Source organism: Mesoplodon mirus (assembly GCF_964341445.2).
Source record: "Mesoplodon mirus genome assembly, chromosome: 10".
Lineage (NCBI taxonomy): Eukaryota > Metazoa > Chordata > Mammalia > Artiodactyla > Ziphiidae > Mesoplodon > Mesoplodon mirus.
Window position 1 is genome coordinate 36,715,215 of NC_138986.1, and position 14,944 is coordinate 36,730,158.

Genomic DNA, 14,944 nt, shown 5'->3' on the forward strand with positions numbered 1-14,944 from the left:
ACAAGATCTCTGCACTCGCCTGTCAGAATCTTGAGTTTATATAGAAGGTTTAACTGGCTTCAGTCAGTCATGTGTACCGTCCAGATGGTCTCAACCATTACCGTCTCAAGGCAGCATCCTTGAAACAGCTCCTAGTGTGGGAATGGTAGGTGGAACACACATTACACGCACAGGGATGGGGGTGAGTAGCCTCCAACTGCCTGGGCCCAGCTCTCTGGTCAGCTGGTGGTCACATCCTCCTGATGACCTCCTCCAACATGAACTCAACAAAAACAGAATTCCTTGTTACCTCTTGGTAATGAGGAAGAGACTACCCCGCACTCAAAAAGAGGAGCAGCTGGAAGGGTTGGTCTGCAGGGGGTACCTCAGGCTAGTTCTCCCTGCCTGGTCCCTGGGGCTGATCCGGGTCGGGTGGAGGTGGGGGTGGTTCTATCTCCAAAACAATTCCTTGTTTTCCCATTGTCTGTGGGCTACCATTTCCCTAGCTCTTCTGTAATTCTCAATGCCCTTATATTTAACAAATACTAATTCTAACAGAATGGCCAACCTGTTCATCTTAGTCTTGTAACATATGCTCTGGGATAAATTACTAACGAAGTGCCTTGGGAAGAGCATCCTCTGTACCCAGCATTTTTATTTAAGTAACTTGCCAGTCTTTATAGACAAAAGTGAGATTGGGGATGATTTCTATGGGAGATTTAGGATTATGTTATTTGTGGTTTGCCTTGATATATATACTCTTTATGGTAGAAACAAAGTAGAAATGTAGAATAAAGAATTTTACCATTTTTAAATAAAGATTATCAAAAATAACTAAGATTTTGCCAAATATAGTTTGAAATTATATTTGAACGCCAGGTTTGAAGAAATTGCTTTACATATATTTAAATCACTTTCTAACCTTATCACCACCTTCCTTTATTGTACCCATCCACACTCCAATTTAATAAAAAGTGAGAGGAGAGGCTTGGGGTTAAAGTTCACAACCTTATGCACCATTTTACAGTGAAGTTCAACAACTTTCAAGCTGATGGGTAATTTTGGAACAATGCACTGTGGCAGAAGAGCCGCTTAGATTCCCAGAGTTCTCTTCACGTTGACCACTGTGAGTGTCATGGCTTATCAGGGCAGTTTGTTTTGTTGTCTATGGTTCAAGAGCAGATTTATAAGAAAATGTGTAATTTAGGGAAAGATACAGATTGCTTTGCTGACATGACCTACCGATAGTCATAGTCTACGAGACATGAGTTTAAGATAAATTTGCAGTGTAAATTTCTGAATATTTTCCATCAAAGCAACAGGATTTAACAAGTAATGAATGGTTAAATTACAGAATGGCTTACTTAAAAAAAATTTTATTTTGTAATCACAATTCACATTGGAATTTTCAATTATTGAGATGCACTTTTGGTATCATACATGTGGCATTTCGTATACTTGGCTGGCCTGACCTGAAGTCGTTTTGATTTGTTAGCAAAAGGCTATGTCCATTGTGTGCAAATACCGTTCAGTACTTGTGGAACACTTTAAACTACTGCATGTGAACTAAGCCCAGCTGGACAAAATAGGGCAACTCAGCGGCCAGTCAAGTTGGGACACACTTGCCTGTGCAAAGTCAGGGAGACACGAGCAGCTCCTGAGTGATTAAGCAGTGAGAAGATGAGACCTACCAACAACAACTTATTTAATTATTCTACTCACACATCTCATGACAAAAGGAAAAAAGATATGTCATGGCCATTATATCGCTCCCAGATCAGAGGGCATAATTTTAATTAAAAACAAACTTTTCAATTAATAGAGGTGATGTGAATATAGGTTTTACAAAACTGACGAAATTAGAATTTTTGAAGAATGGTTTAAAATAAACAGCTAGGGACTTTCCTGGTGGTTTAGTGGTTAAGACTCCGTGCTGCCAATGCAGGGGACCCGGGTTCGATCCCTGGTCAGGGAACTAGATTCTGCATGCGGCAACTAAGACCTGGCACAGCCAAAAAAAATTAAAATAAATAAATAAAATAAAATAAACAGATAAAATTTATTTTATTTTGAGCTTTGAGGCATTAACACTAATTTTCTTGATTATTTTTCTACCTAATACTGTGTTTTCAGATTGTAGGGTTGAGACTATTGTGTGCAGAAATGGGTTGGTGAATGAAAATATGTTTATAGCAACATAACTGCATTTTCTAATACAATACAGCGTGCTGAATGCAATCAAAAAGGAGGTGGCAGTGAGTTTACAAAAGGTGACCAGGCAACTGCAGATTGGTCACAGAGAGACCGAGGACACGCTGCAGCAGTGGGTGAGCAACACAGTCACAAGCCAGCTGGACAAGGTTTGGCTTCAACCAGCAGGCTGGAAGGATAAATTAGGGAGAATGCCAACGCTCCTACTGGCAGGACTCCTTTGTCCACTCTGGTTCAAGTTTATAGCCCCACACCTATTGCTCCTGAGATTTCAGGGCTCAGAGATTATATGGCCCTGAAACAATTCGATTTTCAGTTAGGTGTATGGATTGTCCTGCTCCATTAACTTCAATAGAAATTTTTAGGTTGGTCTTATTTCACTATTTACATATATCCACTTCTATTTAATAATAAGTTAAAAAATGAACAATGAAGTTACTATCTATCTATATTATGTATATTATATGGATTATATATTTATATATAATATATAGTTATATATATTGTATATTATATGGATTATACATTATGTATATATTATACATATCTATCTATATTATATATATTATGTATATTTATCTATATTATGTATATGGATTATATATTATTATGTATATTATGTATATTATATGAATATTTTATATATAATATATAGTTATATATATTGCTATCTATATTATGTATATTATATGGATTATATATTATTTATATATAATATATAGTTATATATATTGCTTATTTAAATTGTGAGTTTTTAGTTGGTAGGTCTATTCTACATTCTACAGTGTACATTTAAAAAATGTAGCTATAGGATGCTACTAACAACAAATGCTACCTTCTACCTAATAACAAATGTATGTTCCCATTTAGAAGAAAAAAGAAGCATATGATGTGGAAGGTAAACAGTACTGCAGAAATCTGATTGTACTGACTGATGCTTTTTTCATTCTTGTGAGCAATTTGCAAACTGGAAACAGTTGCGGAACTCTGCTTCTCCCATTTTCTAGCAATTCCCTTTTCAGCTATCTCTTGCCTACTTTACTTAACTCAGTAGTTACGAAGTTAACTACTACTCTAGGTAGATTAGAGAGAATTTTAGAATCGTAGATTGTTTCAGCATCCTAAGGTAGTTGAGGTTATAATTACTTACATATCCTCTCATATTTTCCAAATTAGCAGAAGTTGATTTAAAATAGCATCTGCAGAATTATACCTACCACCTTTCAAGGTCATCAGCAGAACTGAAACGTAAAGAAATTAAGAATTCAAAGTCATCATTAAAATCAATTATTTTAATTGCTTAAATAAACATAAGGAATTAAAGTAGGCGAGGGAGATTGGAAGCAGTTTGATGAAATTCTCAATGTCATCCCATTCACTGCTAGAGACGGTCAGAAAGAGCTCCATCCTGTGGACAGAACTGAAAGGGGGCACTGAGCCTTCGAAGACATGCACTTCGTACAGGAGTCCAAGCAAAAATCAAAGCAAATAATTAATAGCTACATGTTTGGAAAATACGTTGAATTACACAAAAAACAAGGGTCGTGACCAACTGTGTACCTGAAGCCGACATTTTAAAAGATGACAATCTATGAATACTAAAGTGTGATGGTCACGTGGTCCATCATCAACACAAATTCAAGTGGAAATCATTTAATTAAACTTTCAGGAGAAGCCATTTGAAGAACAAGGTCAAGGCCTGGGTCTTCCAGTGGGATTCTGGTCTTCATATCCGGATGCGCGCGGGCAGGGCAGGGTCCCTGGAGGCGGCTGCGGGCGCGGGCGGGGCCCTAGCACTGCAGCTCCTCCCCCTCTGCCCGCCGGGGGCCGCCGGCCGAGCTCTGCGCGCTGGCTTGGGCCGTGGAGCTCAGCACCTCCTCGAAACTGCCTCCGCCGTGGTTCGTCCCGCCTACTTTCGTCTGAAACGGGTTGAGACGCACACATGCAGTTATTTCGTTATTTCTGTAATTTTAAAAATAAGATCGATTGCTTTCAAGTTCACAAATTTACTTGTTTTCTTGAACGGGGATGCAAAGGCTGTAGAGAAGTTAGTTTCCTTTAGCACGGGGCTAGGATATCATTCATATTTGGGTTCCGCGACTGGACTCGAAACTTTAACTTGTACAGATTTAGCGACTCTCTCTCTGTCTCTTCTACATCTAAAATTCTCAGTCCTTTCAGGGGCATATGCAGATCTGTGGATTTGCACCATCTACTCGCTCACCCAGAGAACCGATTTAATCAAATGGAATGGGATATTAGATAAATTCCCCCAATTTCACAAATGTGTGAACGCCTTTTAGTTGACTCCAGCTTGAGTTTTCCATTTGGGATTTAGCAAGGCAATCTGGATTTCTGAACAATGTCTCTTGAAAAGCAGAGTGGCTCAATGGAACATGATTTCTGGTTTCTAATACTTTGAGAGTTGGAGATGAATCATGGCTTAAGCACTGCTCCTCTCACATCTTTCCAGGCAGTTGTCTTTATAGGAGGAATATACCTTAAAATGCAAAGTTATGATGCTTTACGAAGCTCTCTTTTTGTGTACTTGTTATTGGCTAATAAGAATATAGTCAGGAAGAAATCAATTTATAATTAAGAAACATGGTTAAGTATTTTGAAAAATTCCTTATTATAAGGTCTCTCAAAAGAATATTTAATGGTCCACAATGCTTAATGCAAGTCTTGTTAATGGCCACATTGGCCTTCCTTTAACCATTAACAATATGGAAAAATACTTTGAGGAAAAGAAAGGTATAGAATAGAAGATGTTGCTCTTCCCAAAATGTTGTCCACACCTCACTGTCACTTATGATCACTCACAAGGACATAAACCACACAGGGAAATGTACCTGCCAATTGCCTGGCCTGCCCTTTTAAAACCTTAACCAGGATTTAAAAGCAGTTCAGTCATCGCAAATCACACACTTTTCTCCCATCGTTATTAAAATCCCTCTCTGCCTCTGTGAGTTCAGTTACTAAGTTGAATTTTTCCACTCTGCTTGGGATTGGAAAACTCATTCTGGAAAGTGACAGATTATAAATATTTTAGGCTTGGGAACCACATCGTCTCTGTCACAAACACTCAAATCAGCCATGGCAGAAAGCAGCCAAGATAATACACAAGTGAATGAGCATGGCTATGTTCCATAAAGGCTGTATGAATGGACACTGAAATGTGAATTTCGTGTAATTTAATTTTCAAATCACAAAATATTGTTCTTCCTTTGATTTTTTTTAACCATTAAAAAAAAAGTGAGGGCTTCCCCGGTGGCGCAGTGGTTGAGAGTCCACCTGCCAATGCAGGGGACACGGGTTCGTGCCCCGGTCCGGGAAGATCCCACATGCCGCGGAGCCGCTAGGCCCGTGAGCCATGGCCGCTGAGCCTGCGCGTCCGGAGCCTGTGCTCTGCAACGGGAGAGGCCACAACAGTGAGAGGCCCGCGTACCACAAAAAAAAAAAAAAAAGTGAAAACCATTCTTAACATACAGGCCGCTCAAAAATAGGCAACCAGCTGAATCTGGCCCATAAACCTTAGTTTGCAGACCTCAGGGACAGAGCACTGATCCCTCCTCCACTCTGTTATCTTAGCACTGGAAAGAAGCAGGGGGTTGGTTTCAACTCTCTGATTGTTCACTATGGTTATTTCTTTTCTGAGAGAGGCAAGATTAATTCAATGTAATTAACTCTATTAATAGTTCCCATCCTCCTCTTTGGTCGCATTCTCTTTAGCAATAGAAGTCACACAGTGTTGAAATCAGGTGAATACCAATTACTGATGTTTTCTTCTGGGCTTTGTTCTTCTCTTCTAGTTCTTGATTTCTCAAATCAAAATAGAAAAATAAAGAAGGAGGAAACCACTTGGAAATAAAGCAGTTTGGCCAAGAAAGGAGTGGACTAAAGGGGTCTCCTAACCATGAGGGTTTAATAACCACACACTACAATACTTTAGCCAAGGACCTGCTTAAGCAGAGATGTGAACAATAAGCTTCTCCCGGACCCTTCCCTTCAAAATGGTTTTTCATCCAAGAAGTTGTCACTGTGTCCCCAACACTATAACTGCTCTTTGCAAAAAAAATTTATTTGAATTACTGACCTGGGCTTCCTGATCTTTCATAATAAAAGTATCCGGTTGAGGGCTTCCCTGGTGGCACAGTGGTTGAGAGTCCACCTGCCAATGCAGGGGACACGGGTTCGTGCCCTGGTCCGGGAAGATCCCACATGCCGCGGAGAGGCTGGGCCCGTGAGCCATGGCCGCTGAGCCTGCGCATCCGGAGCCTGTGCTCCGCAACGGGAGAGGCCACAACAGTGAGAGGCCCACATACCGCAAAAAAGGAAAAAAAAAAAAAGTATCCGGTTGAAAGGACACAAAGAAAGAGTAAGTATATCTTACTTTTTTTTTTTTTTTTTTTTGTGGTACGCGGGTCTCTCACCGTTGTGGCCTCTCCCGTTGCGGAGCACAGGCTCCAGATGCGCAGGCTCAGCGGCCACGGCTCACGGGCCCAGCCGCTCCATGGCATATGGGATCTTCCCGGACCAGGGCACGAACCCGTGTCCCCTGCATCAGCAGGTGGACTCTCAACCACTGTGCCACCAGGGAAGCCCATATCTTACTTTTTTAAATAGTTTTAATTCAGGCTGTACAATGTGCTCACCAAAAAGTAAGGGCACTAAAAATATGTTCTGCTTGACATGGGTGCAGAACGGTCGGAGGGGATGTAGTTGCTTATGATTCACTGGAACACAGTAGAACATTCCAAATATGGTTTCATAGGAGCTGATTCTGGGTCTGTTTTCTGTTTGCTTGTTTTAGATGAAATAGAAATTGTGCTTATTGAGTGTACAGGTGACACCAGCCAAGATGTCAAGTAATACATTGATGTATTACAAGGATGTAGGCAGAAAGGACTACATTTTATATGATTTTGATGAACTGGCAAGTTTTTCATGGAAAATCAAACTATCTACACAATTGGGTATAAAATAAGAACAATCCATTGGGTGCAAATGCCAGATGGTGTGACAGATTGTGTGTGAAGATGGCAGGAACGGACCTCGCTTCACAGCAGAACGTTACTTCTAATAGAACACAAATATGAACACGATTCCTTTTAAGTGGTGTTTGAAAAATCAAGCTTAAAGCAGGATGTGTGCGTGGAAATACAGCATATAGACCTGCAAGGAATTTCACTCATCTGTACTGGTTCATGAGTCATTCCCTCAGCAGGAAATAACCTCAGGATTGAAAAGTTACAGAAGTTTTGGAGAAGATTCAGAACACAAAAGAAAACTATGCAGAACATAAACTATACACAGAAGGGTTAAACATCTATTGTTTAGTCTGGAGGGAAAAAAAGGAATGAGAACTTTGTAATTATTGAGGAAGTGGGAGATTTGACACACAGCATGATTATTAGCTATTCTCCGGTGCCTGTGTGGGCAGAGAAAGAGAAACAAGGTGGTGGGTGGGCTGTGAGTCTTGTTAAACCCATGGACAATCATGCAGACATAGAATCTGCTTTCAGGAGGTCTTGACACAGGCTAGTATCCAGTTGGCTGAGTTAGTTTTGTGCATGTCTGAGGAAGGCAGCAGGCCTTCCATCCAGATGCGGTGAGAAAAGTGAGATGCTGACAGTGTGGATCAGACACTTAACTCATATATGAACTGTGAGCTAACCAGAGTTTCCCAAAAGCAAATGAAAACAGGTTGTTCTTTATTCTTCTTTTGCTTCTTCATACCTCCTTCTTCTAAAGAAAACCTAAAAAGTACAACTTCTCCTATGTCAGAACTTGACAACAGAATCCATCATTCTTGGATTGACTAAGGCTGAGAACCAAATGTTGAGAAATTAACTCCTGGGGTTTTTGGAATCTTTTGTTTTGAAACTAGATATTCTGGCATGAGAAATGTCTGTGACACTGCAGGTCTCTACCCATAAAAAGGTTTTCCTACAAACAGTGCAATTTAATGGCTCCTCCGGGTCCTTCAATAAATGACAATGTTGACAGGCAGAGCAGTAAAACTGCACAATTAGAGACTGCTGGTAAATGAAATCAATGAAAGCATGGTAAATGTTGAGTAATAATTTCATTCTTGAGCCTTAAACACCTAATCACAGGTCTGGAAAAGAGAAGACTATGTGAAAGCCTCTTCTAAGGGGAAAGACCCTCCAGGTCAAAATCAATAAGAGCATCTAAGACCTCGACTAAGGAATAACTTATACCCTCACAGACTCTCATCTGGCAGCACATGTGAGGGTTGTATGATTCAGAAGCAGCTGGGTAATCAGCACGAGCCTATATGTGCTTTTGATCTGATTAAAGATCACACATATTCTTAATTTTCCCAGTAATAGGGAAATACAGAAATGGATTGTATGTAAAATAGTGATAATGATATCAAGATGTAATTAAGTTTAGGTGGTATCTTTAAAAAATCTTAGTAGTATCAATGACTTTTCGTGTTTTAAACATTCTATACCTTTAGGACTAGACTGATTTTACTTTTGCTCTTTTACCCTCTGTACATTAACTTATCTATGCTCAAACAATAAATTCAATGAATTTTTTTTTTTTTTTAGCACCGACTATAGAACAGGTATACTTTCAGTTTATACCCAGGGAACAAATGCACTATTACAAAATAATGCATTTTGTGATTCAGCTTTATTTTCCCTCCATGATAACCACGCTGTGCTTTGCTCAGTCCGTGAGTGGAGCAGGCAAGTGGTGTTGATGGGCGGTGGATGGCAGGATAGCGCATGGAGCCAAGTTCATTTCTACTGGTCTGTGTCCAAACCAGAGGAGCTCTGAGCTGTTATTGAACTTTCACTTACACTCTAATTTCAGAGTTCACAGATCCTTTGTCCTATCTACAGTCATCTATCACATATCTGCTTCTTGGGGGACAGCATTAAGAGTTCTAACCAGTGAACAGATCAACACAAATTCCAATTCGCTTTAACGTACAGTTCACTTCTGAATGATTTATTTATAGAAACAACTTGGTATGGCTACAGTAACACTATTCAATATTGGTTTTCTTTATAGATTTATATGTGAAGAAAAGTGACTCTGTGCACTGCTGCCTTCTTGGCTGCATCAAATGCTGGTAGCCCCACCTTTGGAGCCAATGGCAGCAATGCCTAAGCTGTCCTGATTCAATGAACCCAGTGACACAAAATTCACTTCATCTGTACCTTAAGGCTTGTGACAGTTGTCTCAACCCTCTCCTCAAATGATTTGAAAGTAGGAGAATTCCTAAAATAACAAAAAAAAAAGAGGTCAGCTCCGAAGACCTAGCTGTCTTAGCAATCGTGCTGTGCTGCCTGGTTTCTGCTCTTACTTGCAGACATCACCTCTGCACCAGAGCTAGTTGCTGGTTTGCCACCTACACCAACCATGTTTTAAAATTTATTTCACTTCTGCTAGGTTAGACCCAGAAACCATAACCCGACATGGAATTTTTCTAAGTAAAATAGATAACTATAGAATGAATAATATAGCATTTGGCAAGGATACAACGGTCATAATTCCATGGTGCACCGTACATCATTTCCAACGAGTCAAAGGAGTGATAGCTTAATTTTTCATTTACTAATTAATTGTTTCTATCATAACACTCCTTTTCCCAGCTCAGTTATTTTATAACCAATAGAAAGTCTATCTGAAGAACGTCACATTCGAGTTTTCCCACTTGGAATTTTAAAAGTCATTTATTTTAGTGAATGTGAGACAAGACAGAAATAGCTAAAGGAAAAAAAAGGTTCACATGTTTTCAAACTTTAAAGTTTTAAAACTAAGCATTTTCTCAATATCCAGGAAGCAGTGTTTCTGAAAGTCAGTGCGTCCATTATTTTAGGTTGAAATATATTCACTACTTGTTCAATGCTTGATCAAAATGGTGCTATTAGCACGTGTTATATTTCCTCCCAAAGAAGATACACTTACTTGTTCTTACCAGACAGAACCTTTGCTGTCTATCAACAATTTATTTGTGACTCATTCACTGTGTTAAATAATCTACATACCATCTTGTAACTTTAAGATTTAGATCTTTCACTTGGTGCTTTTTGGTTTCCTATACTGGATTTGGTCACATGACATTATGACTTAATGACATCATTACCATTAAAAATGATATCACCAAGTCCAACTAAGGAAACAGGAACTGAATTAAAAATGTATCTTAAATCTTGTGTTCATGTTGGCTTTCAGCAACAACAACTGCCGTCATTTTCAGGTCAAAAAATTCAACTGAATGTTACTATACTTGATAAGCCACTTGCTATTCTCTCTTGAGTGCAGAAGAAATAAAATAAGAGGAATGGCCTAAAGAAACTTCATAAGGGCGGATGGTTATAAAAAAAGGGCCTCATTGTATGGTGTGGGCTGTAGCATGGCTCTAATACTATCAAGAGGAAACTAATGTAGAGGATATGTTTTTGAATGAATTTGGCTTCATTAGGGATTGTCTCTCAAGACTCTGATGCTCTGGATGGTCACAAATGCATTTGCATCCAGGCTGTATGAAGTAACAGTGGTGAGTTCAGAGGGCCCAAGCATGGCATTACACCTTGTATATGACTCAAATATTAGTTGAATTCCTGTGAGTAATCCTCCACTGTACTTGTCTCATGATGAAATATTAGTGAAATTACATAAGAGTGATTCAGAAGTGTACACTTATTAGCACTTTACTTCCACTGCATGTTTCATTTGGCCAAGCTGGTCACATGACTAACTACCTGTCATCCGTCAGGTGCACAGGACCACAGTGGGCAGACAGTTCAGCCTAATGGTTCATGGTTTATGTTAGTTGAGCAAAACCTTTTTTTTTTTTAAAGTTAATTTCAGGCAAGCTCACAAGGAATACATTTGACCCATAAGTCACTAGATGGATTCCTGGTTCACAGAGGAAAACCATATTAATTTTTTTTCAAGGCTTTTTTGGACACCCAGACTTAAAATTTAACAAGTAAAGAAGCTCAGAGCTGCAGGCTGCACTGCTCAATTCTGGTGTTTTTATTCTAGGGGAAGCAAGTCAAATATGAACTAAGTCATCTTGAATCTATGCTCTCTACTTACCACCAAATTAGGGAAATCAAATGCTGTGGTTAAACTTCCAAAGTAACCACATAACCCCAGTGTAGAAGAGACATCATCAGATATAATAAAACAGACATTCCTCTAATCAAATTACACTAGAGTGCATGCTGGGGAATATGGAGAAACTATTTATTCAGATTTAATCATGTCATATACAACTACAAACTTGTAGCACTGCAAATGACCCTGGAAAGAATTTGGCTTCAGTGGGCTCAAACTATTTAGAGTAACTGAACTCCCCCTAGAATGTATTCACACCACAGTATATAATATAAAGCAGGAAGAGGAGGCACAGTTCTGACTGAAGTGAGGGAGGGTCCCAGAGACTAGATCCCCTCCCATGGAGCCCCAACCAGGGCAGCCCAAGGAAGCACTAGGGCTCCTGGAAGCACCAAGGGAAGAGCAGTAAATCTGGTTCTAGCCTCTTATTTTTAAACATGATGAAACTGCTGTCACTGAGGTGACCTTCCCAAGGCTGCCAAGTTCACCCCTAGCAGAACTGGACTACAACCAACATCTCCTGATCCCAATCTAACATTCATTCCTCTATACTCTATTACTATTATTTTGATTTTATCTGATTGTATCACTAAGTCACGCCAACTGGAAGCGAGAGGAACATCTTTCTCAGGAGTTTTCATCTCACCAGTAATTTTAATGACATTTTTATTGTTCAACAGACTCTTTGCCTTAATATATCCCTTAAAAAATCCTAATGATATCCTTTCTAGAACTGTAGCCCTCTTTGACTCCTACCTTTTCATTTAAACTTTCTCCCAGCCTTGCATTTAATTCTGTGGGAATAAAAGGATTTCTACCTTTGCAAGTGTGCTTGGAATGTTCCACGCCCTGTACTGCATGCTTTACACAGGTTACACATCTCACAACAGCCATGTGAGGTAGGTCTTATTTATTCCAGTATACGGATAAGAGAATAGAGACAGAGATAGGTAAATAACTTGTCTCAGGTCACACAAATCAAGAGTGGCTGGATTTAAACCAGTGTGTCTGGTCAATAGCCCAAGCCCATTACACCTACAATACTTCTACAGGATTGTCAGCCTTTTTTCCTGAGGGCCCTCAGAAAAGAGCATAAGATAGGTCATGGCATTTCCCTTTATATAAAGAAGGAAAAAAACCACAAGGTATCAATAAAGTTAACACTTCATACACATTCTACATTGATATTATGTAAAATAATTTACACAGATTACCTCATAGCAGGCATACTTATGGAGTGGCGAATGGAGTAGCTTCAGGGCAAAAGCAGATTAAAGGGAAAAAAAAAAAGAAAGAACAAAGAAGATAGCACAATATAAGTACATGAGAAACTCCCTATTCACGGTTTCAAAACAGCAATTTCAACTATTTGAAGTGTTCCCTGCACACCCCATCAAGATGAGATTTGCTTTTGTTGGGTAGGATGGGCCACAGTCACTTCCAAAGGAATAAGGAGACCAGGTGGTCCATGGCTGCATATTATTTTACTTCCTGTAGGTTCCCTGTAGGCCAGGGAGGAGAGGAGGAGACTGTCTGGTTTGCCCCAGGTCAACCCAACAGCTGGTGGACATGCCCTACTGGTCCAGCTCCCTTCTCCTGTTCAGGAAGACAGTAAGGGGCAAGGGGCAGTGCCCAGCACATAGAGCCAGGCAGCTAAAAGCTAATCATTCCATTGTAGAGAAGCACTCCAGAGGACTGTATGCAGTTAACATGAGTCAATCAAGGAAACACATGCCAGGTGAACGCAATTCACACAGTCCAATATGGTGGCAGGGCTTCTGCATCCATCCCAGGACATCTGGTACAAAGATCAACTTTTCTGAGAACTCTTAAGATCATCAGCCTTCTCACCCTGTTGATCCTACAGCGGCTAACTCGTCTTCCCTCTGATCGACTGCCTGTTATTTCTATGTGAGTTCCACTCGGAAATCAGGCTGCAGGAAGGGAGGAAGGAAAATGGGGTCCCTTTTCCTAGGCTAGCATGCCCTCATCCAATTTCCACCACAGTCCCGGCCTGCTCTTCTCCCAGGAAGCTAACAGGTAGGGGATCAGACTCATCACCTTCCCCAACAATATCCACTGAGGTCATCAGTAGGGGCGGCACTTTACTAGAACTCAGAAAGAAAAGGACAAAGAAGTGCAGGGAATACTTACGGTCTTACCCTAGACACTCCATTTTGAAATCATAGGCAAATATTTCCTCATACGTTACATTAAAAAAAGAATTACTAAAAGAACTTCATCAGCATTATAAATTATTCATCTCTTTAAATACAGGTAGTTTTCTTAAGAAAAAAAAAATTTAAGGCATGTAATAAGATTCTACCTAAAAGGAGGCTTAATTCAAGGACCTGGGACTGACAGTTGCACACTTGCTAACATTTGAGCTCTTCTGGTGGCCTTTCTCCTCTTCAACTTCAGAAGGTACAGAAAGTTGAAGGTGAATCATCTGCCTAAGTAAGTTACTAGGAATTCAGAAAAACACGACAATCTCGAGGAAAAAACTCCTGTTTCTCGACTTCACTTTCTGAAAGTTTCGTAAACATACGCAACTCGCAATTGCCACTTTCCTCTTCTTCTCTGAATTCTAAGGACCTCTGCCAGTGTAAGAAGGCATGATGCAGAAAGAGATTCCTGAGGGATGGCTCAGCAAGTGAAAGTCGTGTAAATGATTCAGAAGTGAGATACACAGGGGCTGAAATAGATTCAAATGCATTAGGTGCCCTATACCCTGTAACTCTCCCTGGCTGTGAACACTCTCAGCAACAGAGACCTGGTCTTTGGCTGAAGCGCACCCACAGTGGGGCTCCGGGGAGGAAGGGGGCAGCTAGGGAGCTGGCAGGGCCCTGGGGGCAGCGCTTACCCGATGGAGTGAGACCTGCAGCCAGAGCAGCACAGGAGAGAAGAGCAGGAGCAGGGTTAGCACATCAGGATGCAAGGAAACGGCCTCACTGCCCGCTGTCCCCTCTTTCAAGAGCCCCAAGGAAAAGATGAGGGGACCCCATTTGTTACTCTTTTTGAGTACACTGACTTTTTAATGTCTTCACAATTACTTTACCAACCTACTGTACGTGTGCTTCTCACTATTTTTCTCATGGATATATAGAGGTGGCTGGATTCTCTAATAAAGTCACAAGGCTCCTCCAAAGATTTCCTCTCCACTAGATCACACACAGTTTGAACAAATTCACCGAGAAGTCCCAAGAAGATGGCAACATTATTAATATAAAAGTGATTCTAATAGCTTGCGTTTCTTCAGAGTACTTTCATAAATGTGACCTTATTTTAACTTCAGAGAAAACAGTCTAGTCAGGTAGCTATTAACCACGTTACCTGACAGGTGGAGAAGAAGGCAGAGCAATTCCGTGACCAGGCTAAGGGGCCTTCACTTAGTGGCAGTCAGGAGAAAATGAGAACCTTAGCTCAGGAAATATTATTTATTTTTATAAAACATCTAAATTAAATCCTAACATAGCACTTTTCATCCAGTTATTAAAAGGCCCAAATTCTAGGTTTTCAAAACCTGTAAGCATTAACTTTTAATTATTTTAAAGAAAAACTGAGAGGGGATTCCCTGGAGGTCCAGTGGTTAGGACTCTGAGCTCTCACTGCCAAGGGCCCGAGTTCGATCCCTGTTTGGGGAACC

The 14,944-nt window shown here is 40.3% G+C and overlaps 1 protein-coding gene across 2 annotated transcripts in view; it reads right to left on the bottom strand.

The window, feature by feature from the left end:
• Positions 1–3,510: 3,510 nt before the first annotated feature.
• The window catches only part of TPD52L1 (TPD52 like 1), a 95,155-nt gene continuing 83,721 nt past the window's right edge, over positions 3,511–14,944 (bottom strand). Inside the window, exons 5-8 of one of the 2 annotated variants that reach the window (XM_082633461.1) lie at positions 14,162–14,176; positions 12,513–12,551; positions 9,390–9,450; positions 3,511–4,109 (exon numbers count right to left, since the gene is read on the bottom strand). In XM_082633461.1, the coding sequence (XP_082489587.1) occupies positions 3,981–4,109; positions 9,390–9,450; positions 12,513–12,551; positions 14,162–14,176 (244 nt within the window). In that variant the 3' untranslated portion in view covers positions 3,511–3,980. The remainder of the gene's footprint in view (positions 4,110–9,389; positions 9,451–12,512; positions 12,552–14,161; positions 14,177–14,944) is intronic. The other variant, XM_082633460.1, reaches the window with a different exon arrangement.